Below are 20,331 nucleotides of genomic sequence, written 5' to 3' on the forward strand. Positions count from 1 at the left end.
GGCAGAGCGCCACCGGAGCCCACCCGTGACACTACGCTTCTGCCAGCAGCGAATCTGCCCTGCTCTTCTGTGCATCGCTGTGGGAGGTCTGGGCTCACGTCCATGCCCTGCCGCAGCTCCCACTGATGAGGACGCAAGCCGCCCTGCAGTCTCTGCCACTGTTCCCCGCACCTGCCCGCACGTCTCCCCAGTGCAGCAGGAGCGTGTTCAGCCGGCGGTGTGCGTAACGGCTGACATCACCACCGGTGAGTGCAAAGGCCTGAAAAGGGTTTTCCCCCCAGTTGAGACGCCTCGCGGCACTGTGGCCCTCCCCACCCTCCTCGCATCAGCAACAGTCTGCCCAGGAAGCCTCCCTCAAGGCCTCTGCCCCGACTTCGCCAGCCAGCACTGACTCAGTCTGAAGCCCTGGGGCCTCTGCACAGGCCTGAGAACACGTCTGACCCCAGGCCCTCTGCACTCACAGCTGCCCTGTGCGCTGCCCGAGTTGAGGAAAAAGGGAGAGAAGGGGAAAAGTTGCACTCACAGAGGAAGACACCCAGGCACATCAGAGGTCCCGCCCCCCACTTTCATCACCTGGACTCTCACCATCAGCACATCAATGGGGCGTCAGCAGCCATTGCCCCACAAGAAGACCAAGCCACCTCGCCCAGAGCTCCACAAGGAGATATAGTCACCTCGCCTGCATTAACAGGGTCTACAGGTCAGCGACAGCTAACTGTACGTGGCCATGTACCAGCGCGCACGCTCCCCACAGGCTCTTTGCTCCAGGACTGCGCCACCACACCTGCAAAAAGACACCATGAGCTACCCGGCTCCAGACGGCACTGCGGTTCAGCAAGCTGGAGGAAACAATCCAGTAACACACCACCCCCAAGGCACAGTCACACGGCCATTGCCCTACTGCCACCGTTCAGTGAGACGGCAGATTCCGCCACAGCGGCCCCACGATGGAAAGCGTGGGTTGGTCGCCTTAATCATTATTTCAAGGGCACCAGGGAGAACGAAGGCACGGTGAAGAGATCGCTACTCATCTACTACGGAGGATCGGAGAACTAAAACCTTTTCGAGTCGCTCCCCAACATGGGTGAAAATGACGACTATGAGGTGCGGTCGCCACTCTCAGCAGGCATTTAGACCCTCAACTTAACCACGAATTCGGAAAGGTCAAGTTCAGACGTGCGTAGCAGTCAGACACGGAGCCACTCAACATGTTTTATGCACGGCTGCGCTGGCAGGCCAGGACGTGCACCTTCCCGGATCAGAGGGAAGAGATACAGGACCAAATAATCCTAGGATGCCGTTCCAAACTCCTGTGGAAGCTGATCCTTCGTCAACCTGGAATCTTGCTGGATGAGATCCTTGTCTTGGCTCGGTCACACGAACTGTCATATGTTCATGCTGAAGAAATGGAGGCTGCCCTACACACACCTGTCACTGCACCGCATACGTATAGGCCAGTGTCCATCAAGGAAGAGATGTTCGAAGCAATCTAACGGCGCCCCAACACGACTCGCCAAGCAATGAGAATGCAACCCTAAGGGCAATGTGGCTCCTGTGGTGAGGAGCACCCAGCGACGGCCGAGTGCGGGGCAAAAGTGAAGACATGCTCCTGTTTTGGTGAGATTAATCACTTTGGCAAGGTGTGTCTCAGCAGTCGGTCTAGGCAGGACACGTCGAGGCCGCGGGGCATATCACAACACCTTTGCCAGGTCTCCATCAGCGACTCGCCATTGACAAGTGAGACCCAACAGCAGGAACGCTGCCTGGCACTCGAGGACGATGACGACTACGAAGTGTTTGTTGTGTCGTATGTCAGCAGGACCGGCAATCGCCGAAGGCCACCACCCATATGCTCCATCTCGATGGAAGGGATGACTGTCCAGGCTCTCATCGACACAGGTGCCTCTGTCAATGTGATAGACTCAGAGCTGTATGACCCTCTGTCGCCACAGCCCCCGCTCACACCCTCAAAGGCTCGGATCTACACGGACAGAGGGACAGAACCACTTACCCTCCGAGGAGTCATTCACGCCAAAGTTGTCAGCGGAAAGCACGCCACGGAAACCAGGTTCCACATCACGGAAGGAAGGAAAGGCACGCTCCTCAGCTGCCATACAGCCAAAGACCTGGGACTAGTCTTCTTCGCCCACCATATCCATGACTCCCATGCCGAAGCAATTCTGAAGGAGTTTCCTGCACTGTTCACTGGACTGGGAAAACTCAAGGGGAAGAGGTTCCAGCTCCACATCGACCCTACGGTGAAACCGGTCCCCCTGAAGCATAGGAGAGTGCCGTTCCAACTCCTCCCGCAGGTGGAGGAGGAGCTGAGAAAGCTTGAGGGCCGTGATGTGATTGAGAAGGTCACCGGGCCCACCCCGTGGGTGTCCCCGCTGGTCGTCGCTCCCAAACCCAAGCAGCCCGGGCCATCCGGCTCTGTGTAGATATGTGGTTACCTAAAAAGGCAGTCAAATGTGAGCGCCACATTACGCCCACCATGGACGACATAGTGGCAGACCTGAACAGAGCCAAGTGGTTCTCTAAACTACATCTAAACGCGGGATACCACCAGCTGGAACTTTAACCCGAGGCTAGAAACATCACTACATTCTCAAAGCATGTTGGTCTCCAGAGGTACAAGAGACTCAGCTTTGGGGTGTCGTCGGCAGCCGAAGTCTTCCAGACGCCATCAGGGAAGCACTGTCGGGGGTGCAGGGCGTGATTAACCTCAGTGATGACATCCTGGTGTTCTCGGCCATCCTAGAAGAATGCCACACTCACCTCCGGCCCACCCTGAAGAGACTGGAAGACAGCGGGCTGACCCTTCCCAAGGCAAAGTGTTTGTTCTACCAGGAATCTGTCGATTTTTTCAGGTACACTTTCACCAGAGAAGGACTACAAGTGGACCCCAAGAAAGCCGCAGCCATCTGAGCAGCCAGCACCCCGAAAAACACCACCGAAGTGAGAAGGTTTCTTGGCATGGCCACATACTGTGGAAGATTCATTCCAAATCTCGCTGCCTTGTCTGAACCACTCTGTGCTCTCACACGCAATGACCAGAAATGGGAGTGGACCATGGCTGCCAATGCTGTGTTCCACAACAACAAGGCAGCCCTGCTGGACAAGACATTAATGGCTTACTTCCACCTGGGGGGGCGCACTGGACTGATCGTTGACACCAGCCTAGTTGGCCTTGGAGCAGTCCTTCTTCAAGAAAACAGCCCAGAAACCTGGAGGCCAGGAGCATACGCCAGTAAGGCCCTCACAGACATGGAAAAAAGGTATGAGAGGGAGGCTCTGGCGATAAAATGGGCTTGTCAACATTTTCACCTGTATCTGTGCACCAGGAATTCCAAGTTGTAACTGAGCACAAGCCCCTACTCCCGCTCTTTGCAAGGTTGTCCAGGCTAGCACCCCCGAGGATAGAGCGATGGGCGGTGCAGCTGCAGTCCTACAACTTCAAGATCATTTTTCGTCCTGGGGCCCACAACCCGGCAGACTACCTGTCACGCCACGCAGAATCCATGCCGCCTCAGGAATCATCAATGGATGCATCCCAGTCTGTGGCCTTCATGAAGAAGGTCTCGCAAGGATCATGCCCCACGCCCATGACACTTGAAGAAATTGGCTGTGCCACCACTGAAGATGAAACACTGTCCTGAGTAAAGACGGCGCTGGTGGGTAATGGCTGGGTGCATTTCATGGATGGAGCGAGAAATCTCAATGCAGAAGTTAGCCACGCTCAACAACAAATCTGGCAAGTGCACCATGAACTCAGCGTAGGAGAGCAGGGAGTCATCCTGCGAGGACATGTGATCATGATTCTGGAAAGGCTGCAGAGTCGGATACTCCTGTTGGCGCATGTTGGACACCAAGGGATGGCCAAGACAAAGGCCCGAGGAACAAAGTCTGATTTCCGGCAATGGATTCCATGGTGGAGGGGGAGATCCGGCGCTGGCGCCGGTGATCACCAAAGAACCCAGTGACACCCCTTGGACCAAGGTCAGTCTTGACTTTGGAAGCTTCCAGATGGGCGCACCATGTTGGTGATGGTTGACTCCTTCTCAAAGTTCCCCATAGTAGAAATAGTGCCATCAACGGCATTCACACATGTCCAAAAAGTCCTAAACAAGACATTTGCACTCTTGAGCTTACCAGAAGAGGTTTGGACAAACAATGGGCCCCCATTCCAAGGTCAGGAATTTCAAGAGTACCTGGACCAAAAAGCAATCCATCACCAGAAGATCACCCCGTTGTGGCCTCAAGCCAATGGGGAGGTGGAGTGCCTCATGTGACAATTAATGGAGCCCTGCGCATCACAGTAGATCAAGGTGAAGATACGGAAGTCGTGCTAGATCAGTTCCTTGATGCCTACCGTCAAACACCACATAGCACGTCGCATCTACAATTCAAGAGGCCACCTCGCGATGGCATCCCGAAGGATCCCTTGTGGGTGCCCCCAGAACCAGACAACGATACGAATCAGGCGAGAAGAGCCATGACGAACCAAAAGGTGAACGAAGCCCGTCAGGCCTAAGAACCACAAATAAGAATGGGGTTCGTGTAGTGGTCAAGGACAGGCACCCTGGCTGGAAGTTCAGGACACCCTACGAGCCGGAAGAGTGGACCGAGGTGGGAGTTCAAGGAACCATGGTCACTGCCCAGCACGGACAACAGTTGGTCATGAGGAACGTGTCAAATTTCAAGAAGATCTACAAGCAAAGTCATGGCCAAGAAGAATCCTGCTCCAACGTCTTGCTGATATTGGGCTTACAAGTATGGCCATGGCCTGGATCCGGAGCTTTTTGTCTGATCGAGCCCAAAATGTCAACATGGGTTCATTTCATTCAGCAGAGGTAGAGATTACCAAGGGTGTGCCACAGGGCTCATGTTTGAGCCCCACTCTTTTTAATATATATGTGGCACCCCTGGCCAGGATTATGAGAGCCTTTGGTTTCATCCCGGTATCATACGCTGATGACACTCAGCTTCTCTTTCCTTTTAAATCCCTTGCCCCTGAGATAATAAGATCATTCTCCGAAGGTATGAAGGCGGTCGCACAATGGATGACCTCGAACTTCCTCCAGTGTAACGTGGGGAAGACAGAGGTCATGCTGTTCGGTGACGCCAAAATACTATGGACCCCGGACTGGTGGCCTCACGATCTAGGCCCAGTCTCCCCGCCGAAGCAGGTGGTAAAGAACCTTGGGGTTCAATTGGACCAGAATCTGTCCTTTAAAGAGCACGTGAATAGTGTAGTGGGTACCTGTTTCCATGTTTTGGGGCTTCTCCGCAAAGTGTTCCCTGTCCTTCCTGATTCAACAAGGAAAACTCTGGTGCAGGCCCTTGTACTAAGCCGATTGGATTATTGCAACAGATTGCTTGCATCAGCCAGTGAGGGGATACTGGGCAAGCTCCAAGTGGTGCAGAACACTGCAGCAAGATTGGTCCTAAACGCTCCCCCAGATCGTCTTCAAAACCCTTATTAGTAAAATTGCATTGGCTTTCCATCCGCCAAAGGGTCAAATTTAAGATCTGTTGTACTGTTCATAAAGGACTGCATGATTTAGGACCTTCCTACTTGGGCGAAAAATGTGTCCCCTATAATCCCTCCCGTAATCTCAGGTCCTCCAACCAACTCCTTCTTCAGGCACAAAAGGTAAAAAAGTCCAGACAAGGTGCAAGAGCCCTGTCCTTTGTTGGTCCAGCACTCTGGAATAAACTCCCCCTGGTGCTCAGGCAATTCAGTGACCACTTAGCATTTAGGAAAAAGTTGAAAACCTTTGTATTTCAAGGTTAGTAGTCTCCAATTACATTGTCCTTCTGTCTGCAGTCCATCCAACAAGGCATTTGGCGCGGAGATACTCCTTCCGGAGTCAGATTCCGGCGCGCTATAAACTCACAAATAAGGTCTCAAATAAACCCCAAGTCTCACCAAGCCTGGCTCGCCAGAGCTGCTGCTTTCTTCACCGAGGAGTTCGCAAGCAGATCGCGAAGAGACTAATCCCAGGTCTGGTCGACTTCGTCAAGATGTGACAACAGTGTCAACCCCGAGCACATCAGAAGACGCAGTGGTTAGTTCCAGCTCCCGGAGCCAGAGGTATGATCTCCGGCCGAACCCTGTGCCCAGTCAAAGACTTAAAGACTTTGTATGTACCTCTCTCTGAGCCTGAAGTACCTAAGAGTCTATAACTAAAAGAAAGGAGGGATGTAGAGAGCTACCCGGGATGTTCTCTACAATGTAGCATAACACATGCATCCATACACCCTCTCAGGGCAGGGTCGACCCGAGGGGATAAATAAACGGTCGGAGACAACTCGCAGTGTTCCAGCCAACATAGTAACAGAGTGTGTGTCTTACCTTATTGAAGCGCTGCTGCGGCCTTTACCCACGTGGCCCCGCCCTGCTGCACTAACCACTTATATCCTGAACAAATGCACTGTATGCTGGAAGTGTTTGTGTGTGTGCGCGCGCGCGTGCGTGTATGTATAAAAAATAACGGTATAAAGACCCAGTAAAGGCCCAGTTTGTGAAGGGAAGCTTGATGCACTCTGTTGTTGCATGTGATTAGGCACAGCTGCCAACTACCTACCTACGTCAGTTTGCATGCTGGACCTTGTAGTTCCCTATTAAATTAGAAGGTTGGGTTGTAATAAGCAAAATGCATTTGACTAAAAAGCCATGACTGGAAAGAAATAAAGGAGTCACCAATAGCAAAAAGCTAATTGGCAGTAAAGGCAAACTGCTGAGAAGGTGAAACAGAACTATGTTTTCCTTGGTAGCACGTTCAAGAATCAGAACACTTACTCTATCGTAGATATCTTCTTATGGCCAGCAGAGGACAGCAAACGACCAAAAATCTCAGTGGCCTGCGTCTCAATTTCATGTTTTCTTTTTTCAAGCTCGGTAATGGCTGCTTCAGCCTCCTGGCAGGCTTCCTGAGTTTTACTTGCACGTCGCAGCTGTTCACACAACTCTCGCATGACCCTTAGGCGGCGAGTGAGGCGTCCGGCAAGGCCCTTCTCAGAAAAACATATCTACATGGATAAAAAAAAACGAAAAATGTGAATCAGTACATGCAATGCATATTGTGAAACATGCAGAAAATAGTAGGCTTTTACAACAATGATCGACCGTTTGAAATATAATTTAACTGCTTCCCAACCTTCACATTCAAACCACATTCAATCATTCAGTTACTCTGATTTTTTCACATAAACAAAGCACGTGCGCACACACGTGCATAACCAATAACCTGGCCAAGGCAGATGCCACTGTCTACGGAATTGTTCTCTTTTTCAGTACCACAACAAACATAGCTCATATGGTGACAATGGATGGATCCGCCAATGGAATAGGGTAAGCAAATCTGCATTGCGCAGAAGATTCCATAACTTTGTTTTGATTGTTGCTTTTAGGGCGCCCAGGATTGAGAGAAGAAGATAAAAACGTTGTAATGGATAACACATTTAGGGGCATATTATCAAGGGGGTTTATCTCCGCTTTTTTGGCTTTAAAAGCCAAGTAAGCGGAGATAAAATTATCTCCCTATTACCTAGCTGTCGCTAACACCAGTTAGCGACAGCTAGTAGGAGATAGCGACCATCTTGGGCCCCACTTTGCATGTCAGTGATATTTATCACTAATGACATGCAAAGTGGGCGTGCCAAGATGTTAGCGACTGAAAACAGTCGCTAACATCGCTATCTCCTATTACCAACTTTGGAGCCAAAAGCTAACACCTGCCCTGAGCAGTTCTTAGCCATGTTATCCAATGGGAGGTGGATAACATGGCTAAGAGCATTAGCTCGGTAATGCATGAATATCTCTGACTTTTCAGCGATATTCATTCATTTGTGGCGATTTTTATCGTTTTTGCGATAAACCTTGGTAATACCAAGGTTTATTTGCGGTACAAATCGCCGCAGCTCAGCGGTAAATTTTTGTCTCTAACCAAGCAATAGCGATAATTATCGCTATTGCTTGGTAATATGCCCCTAAATTACTTGGATGAATGGAAAAGGACTAATAAAGCATGCAGCTACCTCAAAGGCACTGCATCTCAGCCACATAGAACGTAACCGATTACAGATTCATTTTGAATAAACAGGTTTTTATGTGTTTCCTAAACAACTTTTGGTTGGTGATAAGTCAGAGATGAAGAGGACGTGAATTTAACAATCTTTAAGCATGGTAGGGAAAGGCTTTGCTTCCTCCTATGCTCCATTTGATATTGGGGAAGACCAGCAGATGACTAGAGGCTGAACACAGGTTGCTTGGCTGGCCATAGGTAGAAAATGTATGATAGTTCCCATAATTCCAAGTCTAGGAATTCAACAGCATACTAGGGTTAGTTTCTAAAGGAACAGGTGCTGGGGTAAAGGGTCCTTCCCCTAGAATTTCAGAGCAGACATAGATGAGATAGACCACAACATTTTTGCACCATTACACAGGCGACCCTCTGATAGCTACGAGGCTGGAGGGTTAGAAAACCCTGTTGTGCTTGTGGAAATTAGTAGACTAACAGACGAGAGCATCGATGGGCACTAAATTCAAATTTCAAAATGTCATCCGAATTGGTGCAGCACTTTTTAAAAGATGCTCCACAAGACCATGCAACGTAGTTCCCTCCCTTTGACTTTTGCTGGTGCCACTATAATATCATTTGATTAAAAAGCTCCCCCAAGGGGTCCGGAATCCTTATCCTTCTTGACTTGCCATAGTGACAGTGACCAGATAATCCGGGGGACTCGAATCATCATTCCACTTGGAATTGAGTACAAAGCACTCTTCAGGAATACACTGTGACCTACCGTGACTGTCCTTTAAACTGTTTTCAAAGAGGAACGACCTCGAGAAATACCGTACAGACTAGATTGTCTAGTATATGCCCTGATGAAATTCCCAAGGCACGAATGGGAATGAAACGCGTTGGCTGTGCCGTTGTACTTGAAAATAAAGAATACTTTTAGAAATAAGAACTGAAGATCTACATGTTTTTTGGACTTTCTTATACTACTGACTTCATTGTGTGCGCCTCTCTGCTCTTACATACTATTGGTCAGATATACATCCTTGGCAGCGGATGGTGAGAGTAGCCGCACCACCAAATAATTCTGAAACAGACGAAGTGGATGTGCGAAGCCTTGGTCAGCTGCTGTGTGCTTTTGTTCATTGATTAAAAAAAATGGCATCATGTTTGAGTCTTTCCATCTAATCTCATTATTGAGTGTCACTGGAAAGGTTTTCGCTGCTTTTTGTCACCTTCAAGATTAGAAGTGTCAAACAACTCTGTGGGTGCAGTCAGACATGTCTCTATTCAGGATCACGCGTGTTTATGCTCACCTGATAAATAATGAAATGCTGGTAGTTAGTGTGTTCCTGTTGTTGGTCTGTCAACCACGTTTGACAGAATCCAGAGGCATACTTGACTGGGATGGATCAGTATATATACACTACCATGTATGAAGGTTAGAGAATTGGTGAGCTCAGCGATGTAATGTATTCTTTCCCAAATTTTATTCTGCAGTTTTATGAGCCACCTCCCAGCATGTCTTAATCAAATATCAACAATATAGTTGGAGGTCTATTTATAAATGCTTATGATGCAGCATCAATTGATCTGACATCAACGTGCTTCCAAAAAATACTTGTGAGGACACTCAGAGTGAAATCAGCTCACAGTAAACACAAAAAGTAAAGACTCTGGTCTTTTGTGAAAGCAGGCTTTTTGTTTAAGGTAAAATAAGTAATAAAGGGGTGACAACATTTAAAGAATTACGGCATATTACCAACGTTAAGCGATATTTATCGCTAACGATGCTTAGCAACACATTTTTTCACGCTAAGCATCGTCGGAAATTATCGCAGAGATAACTTGCTAGTAGCAAGGTTTATCTCAGAAGTGATAAAAATCCTCACGCTAACTGCCAATTGAGAGATTATCGCTGGAAAACCAAAGATAATCTCTCAAAGTTTGGTGTTAGCTTGATGATAGGGGCTCACAAACTTAGCCATGATATCCACCTTCCATAGGATATCATGGCTAAGTCAGGAAAATATCATATGTAAAAAAAGCAGTGCTAACCGCGGTTAGCGCTGCTTTTATTTATCACTAACAGGGTTAGCGAAATCCTTGATAATAGGAAAAATGTCGCTTAACAACATTTCTCCTATTATTTTTCTCTGGAATGCCCCCTTTGCATCTCATTATAGATGCAAGGGGAAGCGTAGAGAAAAAGGGTGCTAACATGCAAATTTGCGTGTTAGCACCCTGTTGCTGATAGGGAGATAAATTTATCTCCACTTTCTTGGCTTTTAAAGACAAAAAAGCGGAGATAAATCCCTTGATAATATGCCCCGGGGCTACCATTTGTGTGAGGCGGCGCAAATTACATATTTTGTCTGCTAGGGAAATACAACAATGTAGACTCTTGAAATGTTTGACATTGAGTATGGCATGGTGAAAACTAATACAGATAAGGCTGTTCCTCATATTACACTTGATGCCGTGGTCAAAGTGGGTCAACCTCCACACAAAAAGAAATTGTTCTGATGGTAAAATGTGTAGAAGCCCCACATCCCGCTCGCATCAACTGCGACGAAGGCTGTTACTACAACACTCAGGGGGAGATTTATAAAGATTTTACGCTGTGGTTGCATCCCAAAAGTGATGCAAATCGGCACAAAATCATTTTTTTTCCAATTTACTTTCCAGCGCTAAACTTGCTTAGAGCCAAAAATAACATAACAGTTACGTTAAGCAGCGCATAGCACTACTTTGTATTACTTAGCGCCAAGGGGGCGTACAATGGGTGGCGCATGGGGATTCCAATGCAACCATCCAAGGTTTCTGACGCTAAACCCTAGTTTCTAAATAAAGTAGACAGGGTTTAGCGTAAGAAACCTGCACCCTTTTGAAGTAAGCACACGTTCTCCCACCATTTCTGACTTTATAAATGTGAGAAAGAGGGAAAAGGGTTAAACTCAGTCTATGAATAGCATTTTGTACTTTTATCCCTACTGTGGTATGTCTTTAGGAGCTTTACTCTGTGTGCCAGGCCCCTTTTTCTAAAGAGAAGCGGAGCCCTGGTAGGAAATTCCTTCTTAGAAATCCACTCTTGAGTGGAAAAAGAGAATCAACATTAATATGAGGGGTGAAGTGATGCAGCTTTTGATTGAGCTTAAAATGCCACCAAAATTGGGTTTCTCCGATAACCCTTAAAATGTGTTTAATGAGCAGTTGACTATAGCTTCTTTCATATAATATGGACTGTAGAAAGGCGAATCTGAAGTTACATCTGAGGATGTTTTCAACCCCCAATTGCAGAAGGATCTCCAAAAAGTACCTACATCAAGATCAAATGTTTAGTTTATATGGCAATGTTTTTGGCACCCTTCAATGTATACCATTTGACTGCTAATTGCCTCAAAGTAAAAATGAAATACCTGACTGGTTGAATCAGCTTAAAAGACTTTCATATTGACCTTTATAATTTTTCCTTTATGCTGACTTATGTCTAGTTTTGAAGTGGAGTACATTTTTTAGGTTATGAAATTCAATACATTATTGGATGTATTCATAAAAGTTGACGTTTCAAGTAATTGATGTAATTTTGCCATTTAAAGCTGGGTAGTATAGCCAGCAGACATTTTAAATTGTAAAAGGGCAGTATATTGCCATGGGCAATGATGGAATGTGAAAAGTGAAAATTACCCATGGTCACTTCATGCCAAGTTTGGTAATCAAATTCCTGAACTAAATCTGAAGTTGGTCAGATTTAATTATGTAAACGTTGTCAGTTATTTTTCACCTTATTCCGTATTGCAAAGTGGCAGACTTTTATCAATTATAGGAAATTTGATGTTTTTAAATTTAATTTCTTTTTGCATAGTTCTGTTAGGTAAGAGGAAGGGTGGTCAAATCAGCTGCCTTTGCTGTTTCTAAAACATAATCAAAAACAGGAGTTAAGTAGCAAAAGCATTTCTATCTTTCCAACCAGAAGTACATAACTTCGTTTAACTTTTTCTCTCAATCCATTTCTCCAATATCGCTGCCTAAAAAAATACATCATGAAATCATATTAGATTACAATGTATTTCTACCTAATTCCTACCTGAGGCATAGTGAAAAGGTCACATGACCTGTCATAGTGGCCAGCCATCCCAAAAGAGACAGTCCATAAATCAGATCTAAACTACTACGTTTTCAGATTCCCCATCAAACATAACAGTGAGCATGCCAACATTTTTCCAAGGCGTAGAGAAGAACAGAAAATTCCTCAATCGTGGATATCGGGTGTTTCCGGAGAGCAGGAGATGTAACTCTTGTTTTGAGGAAACCCACGAGGAAGGTAATGAGCCCACTAAACTGAGAGTTAACCAAGGCAAGAGGATTTGACCCCCCCCCCAAAAAAGTTGGCTAGAAGGAAAAGTTGTTCATATAACTAGTAGTTCAACAATTTAGCCTATGATACAAATGGAGAATGCAACAGCTAGTGCAATATTTGAACATCCGAAGAAGAGATACAGTGTTTTTCCTGATTAAATTTAGAATTCTTGAACAGAAGATCACAATGACTAAGCGATAGGTGTCTGGCCTTTCCCAAAGAACGCACTTAGAGATGGATCTTCATGACCTTTGAGGTCAATGGCCTTTTACTACACTCATGATTGGAAGAGCTGAACTTTACAGTATGAGGTAGCATTTTCACAGAAACATTTGCCATCCTATATGCAGTATCTGGCTTGCCCAGCATGCACACAATGGGTTACGTTTATTTAAAAAGGTATTGGGCCATAGAATAATGGTAACGCTTGTGATACCTCATGTCTTTTGAGCAGCTTTGATTTTGCACCCTTGTGAAGAACCTTGTTCTCTTCATTAATTTGCACTTCAAGCTTCGATAAAAGTTCATTACATTTTCTTTTTTCAATTACAATTTTTAATTGTAATATATATAGCGATATTTCACTGTGAACCATCTGCAAAAGATTAAAAACACATTATCAGTGTAAGAGTTTTAGTTCATGAGTAGAGTGTTCCACATGTAGACATATTTCAGCACAATATCATCAATTCCAGGTACTGCGATAGGTGTTGTATTAAAGTAATTGATGTATGGTTGCACATGGATAAAATATGGTAGTGCAGTGGTTTATCTGAAGGGGAAGTTTCTCCTTGGCTCGAAATCATCTTCTCTGTTAGCATTTACTGGTGAACTTGAGATCATTAAGAATAAATGGAAGACTTAATGCAGTTAAAAGTGTTCAGGTCATTTTGAAGACATTCTGAGGTTTAGATTCTTCAAAGTTAAGCTAATGTGCATGGACTTTGGTTGTAAGAAAAGTAGACATTTGTTGAAAGTAGCCAAGAGTGAAAGCTTAATGAATTCCATTGGCGAGCGATTTAAAAAACAGGATTTTCTCTTCATCAGTAACCTAGTGGTCCCACTACTTTGGCAGGCAGCATATTGTCTACCTCTTTTCCTGCTATCTGGCATTCTTTGTACTATTACAGGAATCCCGGATTTACTACGTCTGCAGATTCCGAATCAAAGAGGGCCACAATTCTGCAAAGATGCTGCAGGGTGGCACTGCATGTAAGTTTAGAGTTTTTTTGCGGGGATGAATTCAATCAGTTTACCAGAGTTCTGTGGCCAAACGTGCTTTATATCTCGACAATCTGAATAAGGAATGGCCTATTTTATATATAAGGTACCAGAATGTACATATCTAATGAACCTTTATAATTTCATGGGATTTGTGGGTCGTTCTAGGTTGTGATAGGCCACATTTGAATGTCCTCTTCTACTGTTTGGGTGTAGCTGGAGGAGTACAATAGATCTTTAGAGCAGGTTCTTGAAGTCCCATCTGAGAGTTTCACCCTTTCCCTGACACTGGAAGATTTCCACATGGTCTCCATTCTTTCTTATTCACAAGAGAGACTCCTATGTTCTGTTGCTCACAAAATTCAGTCTACCAAAATGTAAGCCCTTTTGTTTAAGAGATGTTCCCTGCCCATTTTGAAAGAGTTGCACATTTCTACTTAAATGTAACCAAATGATCTCAATGTTTATAGACAGGTGGGGACATGTAATACTCACCTCCCATCTTTCACGAAGCTTCATACTGACTTCCTCCACAGCTTGTTTTTCATGAGCGGGAGAAATAGACTTAACTTTATCTGCTGATTCCAAAAACTTGTCAAGACTTTTAGTGTCATAATTGCCAAAGTTGGACTGCAAGAAGAAAAATTAAGACTGAATCATTTGAGAATGTGACATTTCAACTGGAATAAATCTGTTTTCAAGTTGCAGCTAGAAATATTTTAGAGGGGTGCACTTATTTATTGTATTATTACTCGGTCTTGCCGTATAACTGAGGGTATGCGTTCCATGAGTTGTGGCTGCATATCGGTACCATATTCTAAAGATCCGAACAGCAGCTCAAAATGATCTTTCATCTCACCTACCCATTTTTCAGCTTTGCATTGCATGTAAGTTTACATTCAAAATCAAACTGATGCTATGTTTTAGTGGGTTGGCTTACCTGGATACTGACACTCATGAACCTAACATCTAGTGAAATTGTAAGGCTATGCCTTATCATTACAAAACCGACCTACACACCATGCAAATTTGGAAGTAGCACTCTGGCACATTTTGTTTGTATATGTTCAATTTATCAGATTAGGACTCTTCAATTTAATGGACCCGTCCACATACCATTACACTTTACATATTAAGGGGCCTACAGGGTAATATCTACATTCAGATAATATCTCTTGCTGTAAAGTAAACAGAAATATGTTTAACATTTCGGCTTAAATGTAGACTGTGGACTGGTGGTCATCAAGGAGTGTATCCACTTACAAGACACTGGATTGAGAAATAAACACATACAAATTCTGCTGATCCATTAATTACATTTTTTTCTGAAGCTCATTTATACCTTCCTTGGATGGATCATGCTTTCTAAACCTACAAAAAGCAAATTTGCTCAGCACAAATATTTTGAAACACGAAAGAAAACATCTGTCCTGGTTCCTACCTTATTAATACGCTGAGCAGAGGCTGCGATCCCATTAGCAAAAGATTTCAGTTTAGCCATTGAAGCACGAATCAGCTCACAACTGTACCATGTCTTCAGCTATTATAATCTTTGTACACATAAAAATGCATTTTTAGTGATATGTGCACAATGCAGCAGCTTGAGTTCGAGCTAAATCCTCGAAATGTGAGCACGTACCTCCTGTTGTTCAACAACTGCAAATTTTATGGCTTCAGTTCAGGATCAAATTCATATGATCTAATGCATTGATGTACTTATTTTATTGACTTCTTGGGGCACATGTATATACATAGCCTTCATGGCACTATTGAAATCTAAATTTCTATATAACAGCCCATCTATAGTGAGTTCCACTAAGGTTTTCAACAATTTCCTAAACAACAGTTGGTTTTTTCTCAACACTGAAGGAAAAAGAGACAGCACTGCAAAAAGATGCTGATTGAGCTCAAAGCTCTATGTCTTCAGATTGAGTTTTCCAAAAAGGATAGACAACATAAAGACACTTGATTTGTTAATGGAGTATTGATCAGAAATAGTAACCATTTTAATGTGCATCTTGTGAACAATGAACATTTATTACATTGATGAACGGTTGGAAGGGAAGTTGTGCTAGGTCTTAAGTTCCATGTTCCATGTGGAGTGTGATAGGTCTTAGGTCCACATTCAGAAGATCCTGAAGGCCGCTGCAATTAATTTAGGTACCCCTAGTCAAAGTCCATTGCAGTAATCCAGTCTTGACAGGCTCACTGCACTGGTAACAACACTGCATTTCATTTCCACAATGAATGTTAAAACACAACGCCAGATTCACAATTGTGCATAAATCACTGGGATTGGCTGAGGAAAAGCATCTGGTGCTTCAGGACATAAATACATTGTCCAGTGGCACTTGTCAAAGGAGAACCTTTGTCCTACTCCCATTAACAAAACATCTGATGCATCCACTTACTCGAAGTTCAGTGAGGCGGCTGGTTAAAAAAAAGAGCGGTCAAGGCAGAGACTAGCTGGACTACTTAAAGATTTGCTCAGGAGACTGGGAAGAATGATGTGGCCAGGGCCGCATTCTGTGAACACTCTAATTAAAAAAGAAGATATCTAGACAAATGCCCTTCCTTCACAGCTCCTTTAACACAGGCTGTTCAGAAATATTCCATGCTCTACCTGTCAAATTCTACTCAGAGGTCTAGCAGAATGACTGCCGAAATACCTTCTTGGGCACATATTTGCTGAAGTACCTCTGTCAGGGATCCTATAACTGACTCTGTGCTTTCTGCTTAATCTAATCCCAGCTTGAAATAGGCACAGAATATCCAAAAACCTTAAATAATGTAACAGTAATTTCTTAGTTACCACTTATTTAAGCATCTTGGTTCTCTTATGGGAGGTAGTAGATAAACATAAAGCTGCCCATCTCTGTTGGGCTGAGGCAGGGTATCTTTAAGAAATGGCCAGGCTCATGCCTTTTGAAAGACTGTTCAAACCTGTGCTATCCGAGGACTTTAACACCTGTTGTTTCTGAAATGTGTATACATTTCAAACAAAAGTAAATCTTTTGAAACCAGACTTCTCACGTGTATGCTTACAGTTACAAACATGGATACTGAGCAGTTGCCAACATGTTAAACAAATAACGTCACTAATAGAACTTTGGCAGGCTGACTACATGAGAGAATTTTCAGAAAAGAGATAGGCGTAGCCAAATATTTATAGACTGGAAACCTTTTAGTACCTCAAGATAGTAGTGTCTACAATGTTTTGCTCTTTGCTACATACCATCAGTACTAAATAAAAGAACTGTTAATGAGGGAAGTATTAAACCATTTGTTCAAGCATACACATGTGCAGCTATGAAACAACTTTTTTGGTTATCGAAAGGGATGCTGGAGGGGTCCGCAAGACCCTGTTTACCATCACTGTAGGGTGCCTTTTAAGTAGGGGGAACTTCTCTTTGCACACCTCTATGTGGCAAACTCAGTGCACCTCCTGACATGCTGTTTGCATCTGTAACAAGGCACTGGTGCACTGGCAAAATATTCCCTCATTTCCATTGGGCCACAACCCCCTGCAAATGCCGGAACACCCTCTTGAGATTGCACAGCACAATCTGTTATACAGCAGGGCCATGTAAGCATCTGTGGTTCCTTCTTCGATCATGCCAGTGTGCCCAGGAGGAAGGCACTTTCTATAATAATGTTCCTGAGGGCATACTATAGCATTAACCTCGTACTGGCCAATTACTGGTAATGCGGTAATACTACATAGGTAGGTCCACACTTGGAAGCATTTAATTCCATGGTATCAGTACCTCTGGGTTATGGAAATGTAGACAAAGTTGCCAATTAGAAATGGATAAAGACTCACAGGAATCAATGGTTTCCTGTATGTTATGCCCCATATTTGAGCAGTTCTTCAACCAGATATTTCACCTCATTCGACCCGAGGAATGGTATGCGTGAAAACCCCCAAGCCATGATATTCCTGCATCAGTTAAAATCCCCATGTAGTCGGTAACTCCCATTACCACCGCTACAGAATTACAAGGCCGTATGTAATCGGCCCAAAGTCTGGCCTAAGTCTGTCCTGGTGCTCTTCTTTGATCTCCTGAGGGTGACGGCTGACTCAGGTGTTGGCTTAGGAAAGCTTGTTAGCTTGTGGACAATCAGAAATATACCATTAGCTTTTCAAACCGCCTTTTGCTACTTTTTACAGAGTCAGTAATCACATTCTTACTTGTAGACAGAGGGGCATTTTGTAACTGAGAAACCGGTACTGCTGGTAAGTGTTAGTGCTGGCATTGGTACAAGGACTTGGAGGGAGCTCGTAGGATTGTATCTCATGCATTAGTAATTACTTATTTGACATGATCCTTAAGTGATAAAAGGGGCACTTTGTATATTATACCAAGAACCAAAGAAAAGAGAACAACTATAAAAAAATAAATGCACTATGATTAGACCACAATGACAGCAGGGAAATTGCACTAAGTGTATAAGCCAAGATTGCCAAAAGAAGTAAGTGAGGGCCCTTGTGAGTAAGTGTGGAAACGCTCTGAACTGCCCACTATGGAACAAGTAAACCAGAATTCTAATTCCTGCTGTCCCACTTGAGCATACTGAGCCAGATGTACAACCCTACCAATTTGTGATTCGCATATTGCGTCGTTTTGTGACACACAATTTGTGACTCGCAAATAGGAATGTACAACAGTGTCTCAGACACTGTTTGCAATTCCCAATAGGGTCGCAAATTGCCTGTCTCATTAATATTCATGAGGCAGGTGTCATTTGTGACCCCCATTAGGAATTGCTAGCACTCCCAGGGATGGTGGCCTGCTGGGGTCAGCAGACCACCATGTATGTACCTGCTTTTTAAATAAAACAGTTTTTTTAAATAATGCAGCACGTTTTTCTTAAAAGAAAATGGGATGCATTTCTGTTTGCAAATAGCTTACCATCGAATTAAGGTAGGTGGTAAACTGTGAGGGTTTTGCACCGCAATTGCGGTTGCAAAACAATCGTACATTAAAGTGTGACTCGCTATTAGGAAGGGACGCCCTTGGCACGCCCCATCCTAATAGCGAGACACAAACATTATTTTGCGAGTCGATAATAGGTTACGGACTTGCAAAATAGGATTTGTACATGGAGCAGACTGATTTTGCAGTCGCAAACGGGCTGATTTCCTGTTTGCAACTGCAAAAAAGTTGTACATCTGGCCCACTGTGTGTTCCTGAGCAAATACATGTACATGCTTCTGCCTCATTACCATTATATGCCAGAATTGGGAGTGCTTGAAAGCCAGATGCCTCACAATATTTGGCTTCATCTAAAACTCCTGACAGTTCCAATTGCAAACATATCTGAACACTTTCAGCATGCATTAATGGAGGCAAAGGCACCAATACCCTTCTGCAACTGCAAGATTTAAGAACAGAAGTTACATTTTTTACACTAAAGGTCAGAAAAAAGTATGGCGTAATACTTTTTTTTTCAGAAGCAATAACTAAATTTAAATAGCAAGAAGGACAACTTTTGTAGTACATTATTCCACACATGCTTTCAAATATAATAAATATGTACTTTTGTTAGGAATTTTAACTTCCTTACCTCATATTCTGATATTAGATCCTCTGGCGCTAATTTCTGACCAAGAAGCTGCACTGCCTTTGTTATATACGTTTCAAGCTCTTTCTTGGAATTTTCAAAATTGATTATAATATCTTTTTCTGTCAATTTCTGCTCTGACTGAGGCATGACAGAACGAAGTGCAGTCAATGCACGCTATGAACAAAAGCAGAAAGCACTTCCTTCTGTTAGTAGATATGCAATGGTTACAATATGCTTACACACATAATAACACAGAAGCGATGCATTTTTGATAAATTGTCCTGGAATATACGGTACGGTTCTACAAATAGATTGCTAGCCTGTACAGTGTTTAATTTTTTCCAGTGTTTGCAGATGATGGGCACTGGCATTCATTTTTCAGGATAGAGACCTCTTGATCAACATACACTGTTAAAGTGAAAGGAAACGAAGTCTAAAACCTATTGCTCAAAAAAGGAAACTAAAAGTGTAAAATTAATATTTACAATGCATGGTCCCAGACCAGTTACAATTCAACTCACAGTTAACAAATGGTAGGCCGAAGCGCAGCTTTCTTTTTATATATTTATTTATGGTATTTATACATATACATACAAAACAAAGGGGAATTGTTATATGGGTTGCCAGCCTGTGAGGATACAGGGTAAGTGGTTCATGGTAAACATCTCGGTTGGCAACCCCTTTATTGGTTATAAAGTGGTGGTAGGATAAGAATAAGAGGAGAAGAGGAAAGTGAGAATAAGTGTAGAAGCAAACATGATGAAGGTTGCATTTTAATTCCACTTTAACAATTACTTTTACTGGTAGAAAAAACGTACTAGTTTAGGATGAATACAATTTGATTATACGGACTAAGCTGGCAAATTATGCATTGACCATAGTACTAATCTGGGAACAAAGGAAAACCCTGAACAATTTGGCACACAAAAGCCAATCATATAATCCAGCCGCAATGTTTGTTCGTTTGTTCATTATTTGTATTATGCAAACAATGCCATGGGGCTAGCTTCTGGGCACAGAAAACATGGGAAAGGGAAGCAGGTAGAGGAGATATAAAATTATAAAATCAATACCAGTGGCTCAGTCTCGTAAAGGGTGAGGTACAAAAATGCCCTTTGTCTGAAATCCAAGTACCCTGGGGTGTCTGACTCTACA

The 20,331-nt window shown here is 43.9% G+C and overlaps 1 protein-coding gene across 1 annotated transcript in view; it reads right to left on the reverse strand.

Annotated features, from left to right (window-relative positions):
- SYNE2 (spectrin repeat containing nuclear envelope protein 2) overlaps window positions 1-20,331 on the reverse strand; it is a 1,750,628-nt gene that overhangs the window by 1,434,839 nt on the left and 295,458 nt on the right. Inside the window, exons 21-24 of the mRNA XM_086937933.1 lie at window positions 19,177-19,350; window positions 14,104-14,238; window positions 12,824-12,982; window positions 6,806-7,035 (exon numbers count right to left, since the gene is read on the reverse strand). Coding sequence (XP_086794059.1) covers window positions 6,806-7,035; window positions 12,824-12,982; window positions 14,104-14,238; window positions 19,177-19,350 — 698 coding nt within the window. The remainder of the gene's footprint in view (window positions 1-6,805; window positions 7,036-12,823; window positions 12,983-14,103; window positions 14,239-19,176; window positions 19,351-20,331) is intronic.

This window comes from Lissotriton vulgaris, chromosome 9, assembly GCF_964263255.1.
Source record: "Lissotriton vulgaris chromosome 9, aLisVul1.2, whole genome shotgun sequence".
In the NCBI taxonomy this organism is placed as follows: domain Eukaryota; kingdom Metazoa; phylum Chordata; class Amphibia; order Caudata; family Salamandridae; genus Lissotriton; species Lissotriton vulgaris.